The sequence below is a fragment of the Pseudorca crassidens genome, chromosome 7 (assembly GCF_039906515.1).
Source record: "Pseudorca crassidens isolate mPseCra1 chromosome 7, mPseCra1.hap1, whole genome shotgun sequence".
In the NCBI taxonomy this organism is placed as follows: Eukaryota; Metazoa; Chordata; class Mammalia; order Artiodactyla; family Delphinidae; genus Pseudorca; species Pseudorca crassidens.
The window spans coordinates 12143006-12161613 of NC_090302.1; the positions used below are offsets into that span (position 1 = coordinate 12143006).

At 38.6% G+C, this 18608-nt stretch overlaps 1 protein-coding gene across 10 annotated transcripts in view; it reads left to right on the forward strand.

The window, feature by feature from the left end:
• Positions 1 to 18608, forward strand: part of STRBP (spermatid perinuclear RNA binding protein) — a 134712-nt gene that overhangs the window by 92215 nt on the left and 23889 nt on the right. For all 10 annotated transcript variants that reach the window (XR_010944863.1, XM_067743378.1, XM_067743376.1 and 7 more), the window contains exons 6-10: positions 6357 to 6448; positions 6985 to 7080; positions 8210 to 8321; positions 8989 to 9086; positions 9285 to 9396. Coding sequence is in view for 9 of the 10 variants with exons in the window: in XM_067743378.1 (XP_067599479.1) it covers positions 6357 to 6448; positions 6985 to 7080; positions 8210 to 8321; positions 8989 to 9086; positions 9285 to 9396 (510 nt within the window). In the remaining variant the exon portion in view is untranslated. The remainder of the gene's footprint in view (positions 1 to 6356; positions 6449 to 6984; positions 7081 to 8209; positions 8322 to 8988; positions 9087 to 9284; positions 9397 to 18608) is intronic.

An 18608-nucleotide genomic window follows, 5' to 3' on the forward strand; every position in this document is an offset into this window, starting at 1 on the left:
TTAAAATGCATCCTATCTATAATTAGGTTTATGCCTGTACTTTTTTTTTTTGGCTGCATATAGTATCTCTAACACCTCTGAAGAACCAATCTTAAATGGCTTAATTTCTTTAACAGCTTTACAGTTCACCATTAACTGTAGAACTATAAAATGATTTCTGAAGTATCAAGATAATTCTGTTAATTCTGGTAAGCTGTGTTCTCTTGACCCTCTAGTGTAAAACTAACCATTTCTAAGTATAGTTATAATTATAGATATTATTAAAAATTCTTTGAGTATAGAGAGATGAAAGAAGATTGAAGTTGCCAAAGGCTAGATTTGTCTAGATTTGAAATTGCCGAAAACTGGATAATGTTTGCTTGTAGCTGTAGACATCCCTTCCATTACTTTAAAAGTATTGAGAATATCAGGCTTCTTTTTCCCCATGGCTTTGTGCACTTACATGGGATTTTATCAGTTTTCAGTGATGCCCTTAAGCTTAGTCTGTTGCCTTTATAACTTTATGTTCAGAGAACCTGAAAACAGATTCTTAGAATATTGCACCCTTACTAGAAGACTAGTTATTACAGAATGGAATTTGTAGGAGAGTAGGAGAGTTATAGTCTCTATTCAAGGTGTTTGGGTTACTAAAGGATCCCAAGACCTCTTTATAATATGAATCTCATCAGATGATGTTAGCATAATTGTGTGGGATCAGGTAAGATGAAAGAATCAGCTTGGATCTAATGATTTACACGTTACTTCCTCTCCTTTTAAATGGCAGAAAGATTTGCTTTGCCGTTTTCCTTAACCTCACTGCCCTGTTGACTCGCTTGTTATCTCTTATAATTTGCCCATTTTGTCTAATTTGGACTTTGTCAAAGTTTTGTTTTTTTAAAATTTTTAATTTATTTTTGGCTGCGTTGGGTTTTTGTTGCTGCGGGTGGGCTTTCTTTAGTTGTGGCAAGTGGGGGCTACTCTTCATTGCGGGCTTCTCATTGCAGTGGCTTCTCTTGTTGCAGAGCACAGTCTCTAGGCACACGGCTTCAGTTGCGGCACACAGGCTCAGTAGTTGCGGTGTGCAAGCTCTAGGGTGTGCGGGATTCGGTAGTGGTGGCTTGTGGGCTCTAGAGCGCAGGCTCAGTAGTTGTGGCACGGGCTTAGTTGCTCCGCAGCATGTGGGATTTTCCTGGACCAGGGATCGAACCCGTGTCCCCTGCATTGGCAGGCAGATTCTTAACCACTGCGCCACCGGGGAAGTCCCTGTCAAGAGGTTTTTTTTGATCTGCACTAGCAGTTTTTTGTATTCCTGGGCAACTTTGAGGATCCAGTATAACTAAGCATTTGAGATCTGGGCTATACAATTCTGTAGGATTTGTTTTATCACACCAGATGGCTCCTCTTGCCTTGATGCAGTTCTTTTCAGCTGCATGGGGTGAAAGCACAAGATTCATTTGGGTTCCAGGGATTTCTGAGTTTAAGAGAGATCTCTTTAAAAAAATCTGCGTTCATTTTCTTTCTCAGAGTTTAAAAAAATAGGCATTGTAACTTTTTGGGAGACATTTTCCTATAGAATTTCAATTTCTCCCCTCCCACAAAACAAACAGGCTGTTCACAATACATACCTTATGTCTTTCTCTTCCCTCTCTTCACTTGCCACATATTTGGGTAAAATCAAAAAAGGGAAAAAATGTCCGAGAGCAGGCAGAACTGGAGGACTGGGGCAGGTGAAGAGCATCACACTTACCTCCTCAGGGTTGTCTCTGCAGAAGTGGATCTATCTAACTACTCGTTTCAAATCACTGTTTAGATTTTCAGTGGCCAGAGTACATAGTGAATCTCTTTGGTGTGGTTTAATGTTTCACAGGTGAGAGTTCTCCTGTGCCGCCAGTCTTTTTTCCATATTCTAACCCTTTACTTGAAGGCCCTGTAGAATAACCATTCCCCATAACTACATGCTTCCTGCTAAAGAAGGCACAGGAGAAAAAGCACAGACCTTGGTGCCTGGCAGCCAAGTGTTTGATTCTTAACTCCATTAACTATTACTCTGTGACCTTGGACAGGTTTCTTTATTTTAAAATGTGGGTAATGAATACTTTAGAAAGTTGTTACATGAGAGAATTTATGTAATGTAACCTGTACGATACTCAGCACAAAGCGATTGCTTAGTAAATAGTAGTAGTTACTCAGCTTACTAAAAAATGTCACAGCACAAACTCATCTACTCAAAGTGCCTTGAGTTCACAGTGAGAATAATATGTACATGATAGGTCTGAAGAAGTGAACGTAAACACAGTTAAACTCATAAATAGCCATTGAAGTGTAGTATTGGAATCAGTATACTGTATTTGCTGCAGTGCTAATAATGAGCTCTCTTACTATAAAGTTTATGATTCATTGAGACAGGTGTCTTTTTCCCTACCTCTGTCCTTTATCCCTAGCACCTGGAGTGGTACCTAATACTTAGTAGGCAATCAAAAGAAAATCTGTTAAATGAATTTTTGTAGCTAGCATATTATCTGATCAAATAGAACTGTCTGGTATGCAAGAAGCATTAACAGTGGACATCTCAGAATTCAAGTAATATATATTGAAGATTTAGCTTTGTTAAGGTATTTTATAACATACTGTGTTATAAGCACTTTCTCATATATGATTTATTTGAACCCTCACAACAGTTCTATGAGGTAGATAATTGTACTGTTGTATAAATGAAGAAAGTCTCACGTTTTACCCGTTTCCTCTGACTCTTAAGTCCAGTTACTATCTAGGATGATCATAGGAGCATCTTAGCTGATTTAGTTATTCTGAGCATCACACAGTCTAAGCTTCTTTTGGTGCTTGTGATTTTAAACCAGAAGTATATTTGCTATGAGGCTGATAAATCCAGCTGCTTATTGTATTTACAGTGCAATTTGAAACCAAGTGGATAGGGAAACTACAGAGGCACTTGTGGCTAAGGCTAAGATAAACCGCAGCCCTCAGTATGAAGATAGATTCTCAGGGGTTCACAGAGAAGCTGCCCGAGAGTCCCTTTTCCGTATTTGTGCCAGTGTGAACTTCTGATGCTTTTTGGCAGAAGTTCGCTAGCATGAGTCCTGCTAGGTGGCAGACCAGTCCAGAGATCACAACTAGGATTTATAACAATGCTGCAGGCTTTATTTTCCTGCCTTCCCCAGCTGCTAGACCTACATTATCCAGTGCAAACCTGTAGCCACTATCTTTCCAGTGGCTCACTGCCTACTGAGGCACTGAAGAAAAGTGATATCTAGTGATGTTTCTACCATAAAGTAGGAGAACAGTGCTCTGTTTTACCCTAGTGCTACATTTACTTGTTCACATTATTGTGGCCTGAGATTTCGCACGGGCAGTGACTTGAAGCATAATGTCTGCTCTCCGCAAAGCCTCAAGGAATTAGGAGAAGGGACTGCATGAGTATCTTCGGGCTACCCTGGAAATGCTGTCAGCTCAGTAGCTCAGCTTCATTCCAACTTTGAAATGTTAAGGAGGCCTTCGTGATAACTCAGCTTGGTTATTTTACCTTTGAAGAGCCCAGGTTCCAGGCACAGAAATCCTATTTAACACAGTCATGTTCTGGCTTTTCCCCACCCCATCTCCAGGCTAGTGTTTTTGTGAACGGGCAAAGAGTTAGCTTGCATGTAAGGGATGGAGGGAAACTGACCAGCATTTCCTGCCATACGGTGTGTTTCTGGTCACTGATCTAACCTCTAACCAAATAAATGAAGTTAGGCATAATAGACTTCTTTTCAGTGCTTCCATTGTTTCGAATGTTTTATGTACCTTCATGCCCTGATACCAGGTTACTGAGCAGTGAAGTTTTTAAAAAGCTGTTTTCTTTGCTTTTGTCATTTTTGTTGCTATCCCCTATCTGTTTTACTGGTCACTGTAGGAAAAAATGAAATGGCTCACAGTTCCATTGTTTCTAAGTTAAAGACTCCAAGATGCCTTTTTATCAGAAAAGCTTTGCTTCCCCGCAAAATTGAAACATCTATGTTAAAGTTCACACAGAAATGTTAAACTTGAGGTTCTTCTTTGAGAAGTAGCAGTGTTTTTCCAGCAACAATCCTGTGATTGCCACATTAAGTAAGTTATTTTTTTTAATGAATGAAAATATAAAAAACTATGTAATTAATTATATAAAGGAAATAGGCAAGCAGGGCTTATAAGTAGCACTGCAGTGCCATATAAATTTATATAGTTTTAAAATAAGAAACTTTGAAGAAGATAAAATAAGATAAATGATTACATCTCCTCTGCTGTTTCCCACCTCATGAATATTGAAACATTTTGGATCTTTTGACTTTTTGATGGTCAGAGCATGAAGAAAAGAAACATGGCCATTGTGATGGTGATATAAAAAGGAATCCGGTGGAAGTCTTCTGTTCACTGCCTGTCCCTTTCATCTCTTTTTAGTAGAATCTGCTGCCTCCAAATGTTGACTGTCTGTAGCAAGCAGATGTCAGTATTTTTATTTTTATTTTTTAATAAGAATTAATGGATATAATCTGACTTTGGGAATGAAAGAATTTGTCTAAACATTTTTGCCATTAAATAAAAATGTCTCTGTGGTGATGAGCAGATGTTAATTACAAGCTCTGTTCACTGGACGAAAGTATCAGAAAGTTCAAAGAGTTGTTTTGCCTTGTCTTTTCCTATCCAAACTTCCTCTGACTCACTCCCTTCTTCCATTGACCCTCCGCTTCCAAATACTCCTACTTGATACAATGATAGAATAAAACTTAGTTTGCTTTACTCTTAACTTAAAGATTGAAGTCCTAAAAAATAAGCACGGTCCATACCTTTTCTTGGGATTACATTATTTAGCAGTCAGTCAACCTTTGTCATGTCTAACTTTTAAGAGATCCTAATTGTTCATTTACAGTAGTTTGTGCTACCTTGTACGTGAGCTTTATACACAGATGCTTGTATTGACCACAGTTAAACATTTTCACATATAAACATGAAAATGAGTGAGTTGTATGCTTTGTGTCATTAAAAAGACATAATTAAGCAAGGCCAGGAACTAGATCACCTATGAAATAAGTACCCATAGTATTGTTTGCTTATGTTTATAAATAAAAACATATTAACAGTTCTTTTTGAGGCTTTCCATTTAATGAGTAAAAAGGGGTGATGAAATGAAACCCCGTGTTTTGAATTTGTTGGCAGAGATTAATGTGAAACAATGCAAGTATCTGCTGTAGAGCTCGCCTGGTCAAAAAATAAGTGTGTAGCACTTCAGCCTTTACGTGTTGCAGCCAATAAGGAAAGCCCACATAGACATACTGCTGAGTTTGTGACTGTCATGATTATACCAGGAAGGAGTGTTGGTGGACTTGCTAAGAGAGTTCTTAAAAGAGGATGGTGAATATGACTTAATTGGATTAGTCAAAGAATTGTTCTCCAAGAAACATTTGTATGTTGTATGCATTTAAGTAATGCACCAAGTCTTCAAAAGTTTAAAAACCCACTTCCTAGTGGCTTAGAGGAAATGAATTTGGCTGTCTAAACGTGGGTTTAGTATCTTGTGACAGCTTCTCGAATGTGGATGTTTGTCACTAATCACACATTTGAGTTCTTAATTTTGCTGCTCTGGGCCATCTAATCCAACTTTGAAATGTTAAGGCAAGTCAAATAGTTGTACTTAGATAGTATTTTTTGCTGCTTTTTGAAAAAAAGCTATGTAAAACTTGAAGTGTATTTCAGTGTTTTTCATATTTGTAGTTTTAATAATTTTGGTTTAGAAAAGAAATAATTAGAAAACTCCAAGGTAACACTGGCAGAGTTCTCATCAGTGGGGTAAAGTTTCTATTAATGGTTATCTTGTTGGATGAGTTTATTCAGTTGTAAAAAAATAAAATTGCCATGCTCAGTGTATTCTTAGTATATCTCAGATTGATGACCTAAGAGAGCCCTAATTTTCCTTAAGAATTGATTAGTGATTAAAATCCCTTCTATAGCGAAAAATTGTTATTGCTCGTGGTCCCAGATTGCCACTCTTTGTCCCCTGCCAAAGGAAAAAGTGCTATGTACCTATTTTGTGCCCTGTGGTGTTATATACATGCTTAATAAGATCCCAGATTGGATGTAGCAGTGGTCATTGATTTGTTTACTGAACGAATGCCTTTGTGCTCCTGTTGGACTTGTGTGCAGAATGGCTCTGTTGACTGTTTACTTAAGTAATCATAGTGCACATAATTTAAAAAGAAAGCAACAAAGCCAAAACCTGAAATCTTCTGGGAGTCTTATTAGTTCACTCAAATGCTACTCTTCTTTTTATTTTTATCGTTTGGTAATTTGACAGGAACCCCTTGGTCAAACTGTATCTGTCTCTCTTTATCCCATTTTCCCATTAGAAAAGGTTGCGATGAAAGATCCTCCGGACTTATTGGACAGGCAGAAATGCCTGAACGCCTTGGCGTCTCTTCGACATGCCAAATGGTTTCAGGTTGGCTCTTTGTTATTATCTTACTGTTATTGTAGCCTTGTGCAGGTTTCATTTGGAACACCTGCCTCTTAATGGTTTCTGTGTAATATATAAAACAGGGGTGCTCTCTGCCTCTTAGGGTTATTGTAGGAGCAAATGCTTTAATTTAGGTAAAGTGCCCAGTATAGCTTCTCCTGTAGTTAGTGATATTTAATTATCACATGATCCTTTTTGGCTTAGTACTCTGAATTTCAGATGATAGCTTATAAAATCCAAACATGGGGTGAGAAAAGCTAAAAGTTCAGACAGAGTTGCCTGGAAATGGGGTTGCCATGAGGCTATAAAAGTGACTTTAATAATATGCTTCCTTTACTTTAAAACCTGCCTTTCTAAACCATAATTTTACTACTCTTAAGAACTTGATTTTTTTGTTTACTTGACAATTTATGAATGACTAACTAATTAGTATTCATTTTAAAGAACCTATCCGTGATCAGTGTCCTTAAAATTAAGGGTGGATTTCAACAGGGATATTGGAACCATTTCGTTTGTTTTAGGCAAGGGCAAATGGATTAAAATCATGCGTAATTGTCCTCCGAATTCTGCGTGATTTGTGCAACAGAGTCCCCACATGGGCACCATTAAAAGGATGGGTAAGTACTTAAATATGATTAAAAGCACATTCTGAAGCTATAGTTAGAGGAAATCCTGTAGAAATTATATGTTACTGTAAAATGGCTATATTCTGAGTTAGCTAAGGTGTGCATTATCTATTTTTGTTCTGGAAAAAAATTATGGATCTTTTTATATGAATTCTTTTTTATGAATATAACTTTTCTACTTCATCATATTCATACTATACAGACTGAGCTATTTTTTCTGACAAACAGTTTCTATACCTGTTAAAAGTAAGTGTCTTCCTGCACTTCACTCTGCACTGATGGTTGATTATTCTTCACCTACTGCCCAGGAAAGCCTGCGTGACTGGCACGTTTCTCTTTCAGTGCTACTTCCGTTTAAAGTAAAAATTACCTGGTATACCAGTGTAAGGCTCCCTTACCCTCTTTTTCTTTCTCTTTGAGTATAGACGCTTAAAAATAAGTTCATATTAGTAATTGAAGTCAGGTGAATAGTACACTTAACTGTAGTTTATAATGTATATTGCCAAACTTACTTAATTTGGAAATTATTTTGCTTGAACCAATTAAGACCCAATAAAGAACATTATAAAACAAATAAAGCTATAAAAGGATCATTTTAAATTAATTTAGCAATTATTAGATATTGGCATCGTGAGTTTTTAGTTTATTAAATATGGAGATTTGGTCCTTCTTTAATTCCAGTTGTAATAGTTGGGGCAGGATGTCTGAAATGAAGTCTTACTGTGGTTTGAGTGCTTCCTAGGTTAAGTGGGAGATATAGGTGGGCTGGGTTTGAACACTGATTATTTATTGGCTATTACTAACCTATATGAAGGCTTGTTAAAACTTTGTTAAGTCAATTAGATGACTGCAGTTTCTTAAGTAATCCTTTCAGGGTAAATAAAAATAAAGTTTTGGTGACAAAATGTCTTCTGAATATATTATCTCAAAAATGGTTGATTTAAACACTCTGGCTGGGGTAAAAGTTGATAATCAAGTGGGAAAAGTTAATTGGGCCCTAAATGTTAAATGGACTTTAACCTTTTTGGCCTCCATTGTAGATAGAAATGTCAGCTCACATTTAACTGGAATCCTTTTAACACTTGGTGCATGTACTAATTTGTAATTTAATATCTTCTAGCCACTAGAGCTTATATGTGAAAAGTCTATAGGTACTTGTAATAGACCTTTGGGCGCTGGGGAGGCCTTGAGACGAGTAATGGAGTGTTTGGCATCTGGAATTCTACTTCCTGGTAAGGGTTTCAAACTGTGGAGGCAGAAGAATCAGAAAAATTTCATTTTAGTTTAGTTTTCTATTATGTGCTAAGTTTGTCCTCTGCCCAGGGAAATGATGTGTAGGAGTTGTTTTTCTTGGAATTTTAGCAACTAGAATGCTTGAATGTTGGAGAAGTGCCATAAAACTCTCTCTCAATAATTGTAATTTATGTTCCATATGTACTAACATAAAAGGTACTAATAAGATATTGTGTCTGCTATGAATTTGCTTCACCTAGAGCTTTGAATTTGAAAATGTTTATGTTGAGTTAAAATGTATGAAGTTCATTCTGTTTGCAATCTGGTGATTAATTTGGAAAAATTAAATTTGGTCTTATTTTCCATATGTAATCCCTTTAAAGATTTGGGATGATTCATCATGCCATTTCTAAATTCTCAGAGTTAAAACCCAATTTCGACCTTAGATATACAAGTGACTTCTAGTAAAATAAGGACATTTATATGCTAACATACTGAAAATGAGTGTCCTTTTTACTCCATTTAAATTGAGGAGATCTTTAACCTCGTTCCTTAGTTTTTTTTTTCTTTTTCTCTCCATTCTTTTCTTTCTATTTTGTGTTAGTTTATTGAATTCTAAACTCAGTTCTGAATGATACTTGAGTTTTTCTTTTGCCTTTGCTAAAGGGGGTCCTGGTCTTCATGATCCTTGCGAGAGGGACCCAACAGATGCTCTGAGCTATATGACCATCCAACAAAAAGAAGATATTACCCACAGTGCACAGGTATGAGATGGGCCATATCACTGTGGTCTATTAGAGGGATATCATGTAATTTATTTAAACACTTTATTCTTGCCTGCTGTTAGGGACTTTTGTCATCATAATAATAGTATTTGATGAATGTGTTTTTAGCTAGATGTTCTAAGGGCTTTATGAATGAAACATTTGAAATTTGAATAAATACAATCTTTTGTTCTTTAGCATGCACTCAGACTATCAGCCTTTGGCCAGATTTATAAAGTGCTGGAAATGGACCCCCTTCCATCTAGTAAGCCTTTTCAGAAATATTCCTGGTCAGTTACTGATAAAGAAGGTGAGTGTGCAAGTTTTTTATTGGGGTTGGATGTGTGCAGTGATGGAGATGGCCATGGGATGCGTCTCTTGTTAGAGCTGAGAGAACTTAATTTTTAACCCAAGTCATATAAGAACGTTTATTGGTTTTCTTCCATCCCATTAGTGACATCAGCTTGCTGTCATTTATTCTTATTAGTGACGAACTCATTTGGCTATGTTGATCAGATTCCATTACTGCATAGACTTAGGGACAACACTTTGAGAACCGCTGGTCTGAGGCGAAGAGAAAAGTCACAAGCGAGGAGGAGACGTTGTCACGGTCACTCATCAGTTTGATGATCTTGTCATACTTGGAAGTGTTAATGTAACCAAGAAAGAGAAAACAAAAACATAGAGGAGGAGAAAAGTGTATTGGAAAATTCAGGACTGTCTTCCATTTGTACTAGTCTGTGTGAACTCAGATTAGAGTTTCAGCAGAAAGAGCACAGGCGTTAGTGTCAGTGTGACCTGGTTCCAGTCATAGCGCCCCTGCTTACTAGCTTTAGCTCTTGAGCGATTAGTTCATCACTTTATGTACTGATATTATTCCAACCTTATTGGCTGTTGTCAGATTAAAATGCTCAATTCAGTGCCTGGAAACAGTAGATACTCAAATGCAAATCCACTTACTCTTCTCATTATGCCACAAAAAACATTCCTCCCTCCCTCCCTCCCTCCCTCCCTTCCTTCCTTCATCTCTATTTATACTAGAAGGTGGGATGTTTAACACCATATTTTCACCTGGGACAACCCACCTACCACAAATGATATTATTATTCTAACAATTTTGATATGACAAAAATAGTGGAATGGCCCAATCTATTTATTTAAACACTGGAATTCCAGTGGGTCTAAAGACTTTTCAGGGAGTCCACCAGATCAAAATTATTTCATAGTAATACTAAGGCTTTGTTTTTTCACCCTTTCCACTCTGTCTTTCATGAGTGTACAGTTGTCTAGAAGCTGTATATGACCTGTGATGGCATCGTCACTCTGATGGCTAATGAAATTTTTTGTATATTGCATTAAAATTTTTTTGTTTTAACTTCTAATATGCTAAATATTGATAGATATTACCCACAAAACAAAGTTTTTTGGGTGCTCAATAATTTTTTAAGAGGGTAAAGTGGTCTTGAGACTGAAAAGTTTGAGAATCACTGCCTTACACTGTAAACTCCTCAAGGGTAAGGAATCCTCCAGACCTCACCACATAACTATTACAAAACCAATGCTCAAGAAATGTTGTGGAATGAAAGCTGTTTTCTTCCAGAGGGTGCTCACACAGCAGCAAAGAATTTTTGAAAGAGATTCACATAACCATGTCTCTGGATTGAATGACTGAATAAATATATAATAAATGATTGAATAAATATGTCTCAAATATATGTGTAGATTCTTATGGTTAATAATGAAAATTTTTATTTCAGTCACTGAATTCATAGCAGTTCTTTGGGTTTTGTATTTTTTCTTTCTCTAGATAGTAAAAGTATATCTATTGTTAACGTGACAGTTTTTTATGGTTTTTTTTTTGTTTGTTTTGTTTTGTTTTTAACATCAACAGTCTTTCTCAAGAGTTTGGGAACTGCTGGTCTGTCAATTTATAGCTTAAAATAGAACCAGACAGTTGGTGTTTCCATTTGAGCCCTGTCAGTTACTAGCTACATGACTTGGGCAGGTCACCTACACATTCTGTGCCTTAGCTATCAGATGAGGGAGCCAAGGTCATTGCCTCCAGACACTTGCTGCAGTCTTCCTCATACTTTCATGTTTTTACCACCTAGCCTCCTGACATTTGCTTTTAAACTTTATTCTTAGAATTCTTGGTGATTTCAATATGCATTTAGATGATTTTTTTTTTTCAGAATTTTGACTTCTTAATTCCTTGACTTCTTCTCCCACAAATACCTTGTTTTCTACCTTACCTCAGGTGCCCATTCTGTGGACATATCCTAGACCTTGTCTTCTATAACTGTACCTGTGCCATCTCCCTAATTCATTCTCAAGAATCCCACTTTGTAAACCGCCTCTCATCATCATACTGTCAGGAGCAGTCCTCCTGCCCCAATTCTCGAACCTCACCATTGATTCTGTTAACTTTTCTTAGTCCCTCTCCTTCCTCATGTACTCACTTCTGTCCCTTCTCTGCTTATATTCACGTGGTCTGTCATTAATAATCACGCCCTAGCATATACCTTCACTTTGTTGATCCTGTCTTCCTGACAGCTCTGGTTGAAATCCAACTGTGTGCCTACACCAGGTTGTTGGACATCGTTGGAGAAAAAAATACATAGTCATCTTAACTGTTTTCCCTTTAAGTTTCAGACATTAACCTTAAGTAGACTGTTTGTGTTGGCTGGAAATCATCCTGTAAAGTCTAGAGTTCCCCAGTTTTCCTAGACAGCTGTTGCAAATCTTGTGTCATTTCACACTTCCCTCCCCAGGCCTCCCTCTCGTCTGATGACCTTATTTGCTCTAAGTACTCATGCGCTTTGCTTTCCCTCCCTTGACCGAATAAAGACCAGCCTTTCTGCTTGTCCACTATATCACATTCCCTTTTGTCTACAAATGGACATTATTCTAGCAGTTCTTTCTTTCCTCACCAGCGTCATTTCCTCCTTTTCTGCTTTTCTACTGGATCATTCTCATCAGCATAAAAACCTGCTATAATGCCTCCCATTTGAAAGACAAAGCTTAACTCCCCCTTGATTCTGCAGCTTCCTCCCATTTCTCTGCTCCCCTTTATAGCAGTACCTTCAGAAAGAGTGGCCTATTGTTTCTTTCTCCTTTTCCACACTTTCTTTAAAACTTATTCTAGGGGCTTCCCTGGTGGCGCAGTGGTTAAGAATCCGCCTGCCAGTGCAGGGGACACGGGTTTGAGCCCTGGTCCGGGAAGATCCCACATGCCGTGGAGCAACTACGCCTGTGCGCCACAACTACTGAGCCTGTGCTCTAGAGCCCACGAACCACAACTGTTGAGCCCACATGCTGCAACTACTGAAGCCCTTGCTCCTAGATCCTGTGCTCCGCAACAAGAGAAGCCACCACAATGAGAAGCCCGCGCACCGCAACGGAGAGTGGCCCCCACTCACCACAACTAGAGAAAGCCTGCGCACGGCAATGAAGACCCAACACAGCCAAAAATAAATTAATAAGTTAAAAAAAAAACACAACTTATTCTAATCAGCCTTTCTTCCTTGTCACTCTACCTAAGTCTGTCCTGTGACCTTCACGTTATTGCGTTCAGTGGTTAGCTTTCAGTACTCATCTTAGGCAGCTTTTCAGCAACACTGGACACAGATGAACACTTATTTCTGGTATATTTAGTTATGAGATATGGCACGTATATATAAAAGTATAAAATATTTATCATTTAAAAAGTAATTATTTTGGGCTTCCCTGGTGGCACAGTGGTTAAGAATCCACCTGCCAATGCAGGGAACATTGGTTCGAGCCCTGGTCCGGGAAGATCCCACATGCCACGGAACAACTAAGCCCGTGCGCCACAACTGCTGAGCCTGTGCTTTACAGCCCGCAAGCCGCAACTACTGAAGCCTGCATGCCTAGAGCCTGTGCTCCACAACAAGAGAAGCCACCGCAATGAGAAGCCCGCGCACCTCAGCGAAGAGCAGCCCCTGCTCACCACAGCTAGAGAAAGCCCACGCACAGCAGCAAAGACCCAACACAGCCAGAAATAAATAAATAAATTTAAAAACAAGTAATTATTTAACAATTCCATATAATCACCATCCTAGTTAAGAAACAGAACATTGTCACCTTCTCAGAAGCCATTTATTTATCCTGTACATCACCTCCGTGCCCCATGAACTGCGATTCCTGATTTTTTGATAATTGTTTCCTTGATTTTCTTTAAAGCTTTTCCACCTTTGTGTGCTTTTTAAACAATTAATTGGATATTGCCTAGAACTTTTTAGAAATGGAATCATATTGAGTTTAATCTTTTGTGACTGACGTCTGTCTGTCCAGCATTGTTTGGGATATATTCATGTTATTGCATATAGCTATAGTGCATTTTTATACCTATATAGTATCCATTATGAATATACTACAACTTATCCATTGTGCTTTTGAAGGACATTAGGATTCTTCTTATTTTTTGGCAGCCACCCACATTGTTGCTGGGAGCCTTCTTATTCATGCCTCCTGGAGTATAGATCCAGGAGTTACTGTGGACCAGTATATGACCTAGGAAGTGGTATATATAGCAATTTATGTTGCCACCAGCAGTGTATGAAAGTTCCTGTTGTTCTGTATCCTCAACAACATTTGGTACTGTCAGACACTTTTTATTTCTTTTTTTTTTTTGCGGTACGTGGGCCTCTCACTGCTGTGGCCTCTCCCGTTGCGGAGCACAGGCTCCGGACGCGCAGGCTCAGAGGCCATGGCTCACGGGCCCAGCCGCCCCGCGGCATGTGGAATCTTCCCGGACCGGGGCACGAACCCGTGTCCCCTGCATTGGCAGGCAGATTCTTAACCAATCTGCCACCAGGGAAGTCCGTCAGACACTTTTTCTGGTGTGAAATACTACTTTTTTTTGACTTCTAGGTCATTATTTTATCTTGGGTCTGCTATCCCACTGCCCTTTCCTCAGCTGTCTTTGTTTTTCCTCATCTTCCTGATTTCTGAATATTAGTATCCCAGGGTACAGGCCTCAGACCATTTCTCTTTATTTACACCCATTTAGACTCTTTAGGAGATCTTATCTAGTCTCTCATCTTGAAGTACCTTCTGTTCAGTGAAGATTCCCAAATGTATGTCTTCACTCTAGACTCCCAGCCCTTGACCTCAGCCCCAGCTATGCAAGTGTCTCCTCACTGTCTCCACACAGATGTCTAACAGACATCTCAAACTTAAGATGTCCTGTCCTTACTCTGCTTCTCATCTGTTCTTTCCATAGTTATCACCATCCCAGTCTTTGGAAACTCTATGCATCTCTGTGCTCAGGCCAAAAACCTTCACCCTTGAATCTTCTCTTTCTTTCACCCATATCCAAACCATCAGGAAATCCTAGCTGTTTTACTTTCAAAGTGTGTCCAGTATTCAGCTGTTTAATTTCTTCACTGCTACCATCCTGGCCTAAACTGCTGTCATCTCTTACCCTTGTTATTGCAGCATCTTCCCTATCTGGTCTTCCTTGCCCCTCTTGTCTGTTCTCAACAAAGCAGCAGTCTCTTTTTGTTCCCCTTAACATTTTATCTATAATTACAGATTCATAGGAAGTTGCAAAGATAGTACAGAGAGGTCCCGTGGACCCTTCACCTGGTTTCTTCCAATGGTTACATCTTATGCAACTTATAGGAGAACATGGAAACCAAGAAATTGACATTTATACAATGTGTGTATAGGTTTTATGCCATTTTATCACATTGTAGGTTTGTGTAACCACCATAGCAATCAAGACACAGAACTATTTCATCACCTCAAAGATCTCGTTTATGCTGCCCCTTTATAGTAACACCATTCCTCTTCCCACAGTCATCCCCAAGCCTTGGAAACCACTAACTTTTCTCCATCTCTATAATTTTGTTATTTCAAGGATTTTATGTCAATGAAGTTATCATTATCTGATCTTTTGAGATTCTCGTCCCCCAACTCAGCATAATGCCCTTGTGGCCCATCCAAGTTGTTTGGCATGTGTCAATAGTTTTGTTTCTTTTTGCTGTTAAGTAGGATTCCGTGGCATGAATGAGTCAGAGTTTGGTTTAACCATGCACCTATTGTAGGACATTCTGTTTGTCTCCAGTTTTGGGCTATTACAAATAAAGGTGCTGTGAACAATCTTGTGTAGGTTTTTGTGAGCAATTCACAAAAACGTAGATTTTTGTGTGTTAGATTGGCCAGCAGTTTTCCTTTGTTGTAATGTTTCATCAAGTTTTGGTTCTGAGGTTATGTGGGTCTTATGAGTTGGGAAGTGTCCGTCCTTCTTTTTCTGTTCCTTGGAAGAGTGTGTGTAAGATTGATGTTATTTCTTCCTTAAATGTTTGGAAGAATTTATCAGTGAAGCCATTTGGGCATGAGGTTTTCTTTAAGGAAAGGTTTTAAATTATGGATCTGATTTCCTTAATAGGCATCGAACTATCATCTTCTTATGAGAGTTTTGGTAAATTGTGTTTTTCTAAGAATTTGTCCATTTAATCTAAATTTAAAAATAAAGTAGTTTATAAGATCCTTTTATCTTTTTATTGTCTGCAGTATTGATGTCCTGTCTTACACGTTTTGTACCTCCTTTTTTTCTGATCGCTCTCACTAGAGGTTTATCAGTTTTTTTAGTCTTTAAAAAGAAATAAACTTTTGACTTTGTTGATCATCTCCTGGTATATGCTTGTATTTTATGTCATTGATTTCTGCTCTTATCCTTTGTTTTTCCTCACTACCTTCTTTAGGTTTAATTTGCTGTTCTTCTTTAAATGTTTTGAAATAGATGAATACATTGTTGGCGTTTTTTTAAGCCTCTTACGTTACCATATATACTATTAAGACTAAGTTCTCCTTTATGCCCAGATTTATGTGCTTTGTACTCTTTTTACATTAGCATTTTCATTATCAGTTAGTTAAAACTATTTTTTAATTTTCCTGTTATCAGTTCTTTGACATGTAAGCCATTTCGATGTCATTGCTTAATTTCCAGACAAATGAGGATTTTTTAGTTATCCCTATTTTTTTAATTTTTTAAATAATTTTTTAATCTTTGGCTGCGTTGGGTCTTTGTTGCTGCACGCGGGCTTTCTAGTTGTGGTGAGCAGGGGCTACTCTTTGTCGCGGTGCACGGACTAATTATGGCGATGGCTTCTCGTTGTGGAGCAAGGGCTCTAGGTGCACAGGCTTCAGTAGTTGTGGCACTCAGGCTCAGTAGTTGTGGCTTGTGGGCTCTAGAGCGCAGCCTCAGTAGTTGTGGCTCACGGGCTTCGTTGCTCCATGGCATGTGGGAATCTTCCCGGACCAGGGCTCGAACCCGTGTCCCCTGCATTGGCAGGCAGATTCTTAACCACTGTGCCACCAGGGAAGTCCGTTATCTCCTTATATTTGAGCTTATTTATTCTACTGTGATCTGAGAACATGCTTTGTGTGATTTTTTTCCTTTGGTAGTTCTTGAAACTTCATTTATGGCTCAGCACATGGTCAGTTTTTATAAATGATTCATACTTTGAAAAGTATGTATATTCTGTAGTTGGTAGAGCCAGAATATTCTTTACATGTCAGGTTGCATTTGTTCATTGTGTTGTTCAAATCTTATATACCTGTATACACACACACACACACACACATACACACATACATACATACATACATACATACATACATACATATTTTTTTAACTTGTTCTCTTAATTACTGAGAGAGGTATGCCAGTTCCCCTCTATTGTGGATCGTCTGTTTCCCCTTGCAGGTCTGTCAGTTTTTAATTTCTACAATTTTGGCTCTTTTATAGTTTCAGATTTTCTGCCACAAATTCTTCTTGATTTTTTATTTTCATTTTGAGCATCCTAATCATTCTTTTTAATAAAGTTTGTTTCTGAAAGAATGCTTCATCGTCTGGGTCTCTTTGGGATCTGTTTCTGTTTTCTGCTGCTTCTCGTGATTTTTGATCACAGTATCTTGTCTTCTCATGTACCTGTGTTTTGTTTTTGTTTTGAGTGATGGAGACTTAAATTTAAAAATTTTGGAGGGAATTAAAGCTTAGAGTAATGATATAGTGCTCCAGGGAGGATTTGTATTTGTTTCTGGGAGATGACTAGTGGAATTGGCAATCTGGATCATATTAATGCAATCAGGGATTAAGGTGATTTGAAGGTGGGCTTCAGTCCTTCTGAGATCCAGACTATTTCTACTTCATTTACTTCTAGCATGTGGCATTGCAGAGGCCCAACCCACAGCGTGGGGAATTCACCAAGCCTTCCCCTTTTGGAGGTCCGTAAAGTCCAGTTTTTGACCCCTGAGACCTGGGGTGCCTGAGGTGCTCTGTTCAGTTCTTAGTGGCTTCTTCTGGATGTGCAAGATACCCCCAGGGGAAGTGTGGCCCCCAGAGCAGGGTTTCCTTTGTCTCTCGGATCTTGACTATAATTCTTTGTTGCCCAGGAACAGACATTTGGTCCATCTTTTCTGGTTGCTCTCATCTATTTCAGTTGACTTACTTTCTCGTACTAGAAGTGGAACTTGTGTATTTTGCAGAAGCTCCTCTGGTGACTTAGTGGCAGCTAAGGTTGAGAGCTCCTGCTGCTGCTCATCTTCTGCTCCTGTCCCGTCCTCGTCATGCCACTCGAACCACTCAGGCCTGTATGCTGTTTCTTAGCATGTTCCTGCCTTAAGACCTTTGTACTTGATGTTCTCTCTTCCTGGGGCTCTTTCCCCACATAGCTGAATAGCTTACTCTTTTACTTTCGTTAGATCTTCATCAGAAAGCTACCTTATCTATAAGTGATACCTTTCTGACGGGCATCACATGTAAAAAAAAAATAGCAACACATCCTCCTCCGTAAGCCTCTTATTTTTCTCCATTGTGCTCGGGACCATATGACATGTTGGGCTTAGTCTCCACCACCAGATGCAAACTCTTTAAGAACAGGGACGTTGTTTTGTTCTCTGTTAGATGTCCAGCACCTAAAATTGTCCTGAACATAGAAAAACTATTAATATTTGTTGCTGGATGAATACATGAATAAAATTGTAATGAGGATGATGAAAGTACAGGCTTCATAGGGTGCTTGTGAGGCTTAAATAAATTAATTCATATAAGGTATTAAGAACAGTGCCAGGCATATGGTAAGCCTTCACGTATTGTTTTTAAAAATTGTTGCCTCTGAAATGGTCACTTCTTATTTCTAGATACTGTAGATGTTGAAAACAACTTGCTTTTTGTAACACAAGCCCATCCCCCCCCCCACCCCGCCGCTCCCCCCCATTACTATTATGATTAGCTCCAGATTTTACAGCCCTTGTCCAAGGGCAGGGATGGTAGAATGAAGCTTAATCCATGCAGCACTGTTCACGTAGCTGGAGGATTTAGAGAATAGATCCATACGTCTAAGCCAGCTGGTGAATTCCAGGCAATCAGGGAGCAGCTTTTAATGTAACTTAATGAGTGGGAGAGTGATTGAATAGATGTTGTTCCTTTTTAACTTTATCTCTTAAAGACTGCATTCTGGGAGACTGGCAAACTCACAGTTTTATGTAATG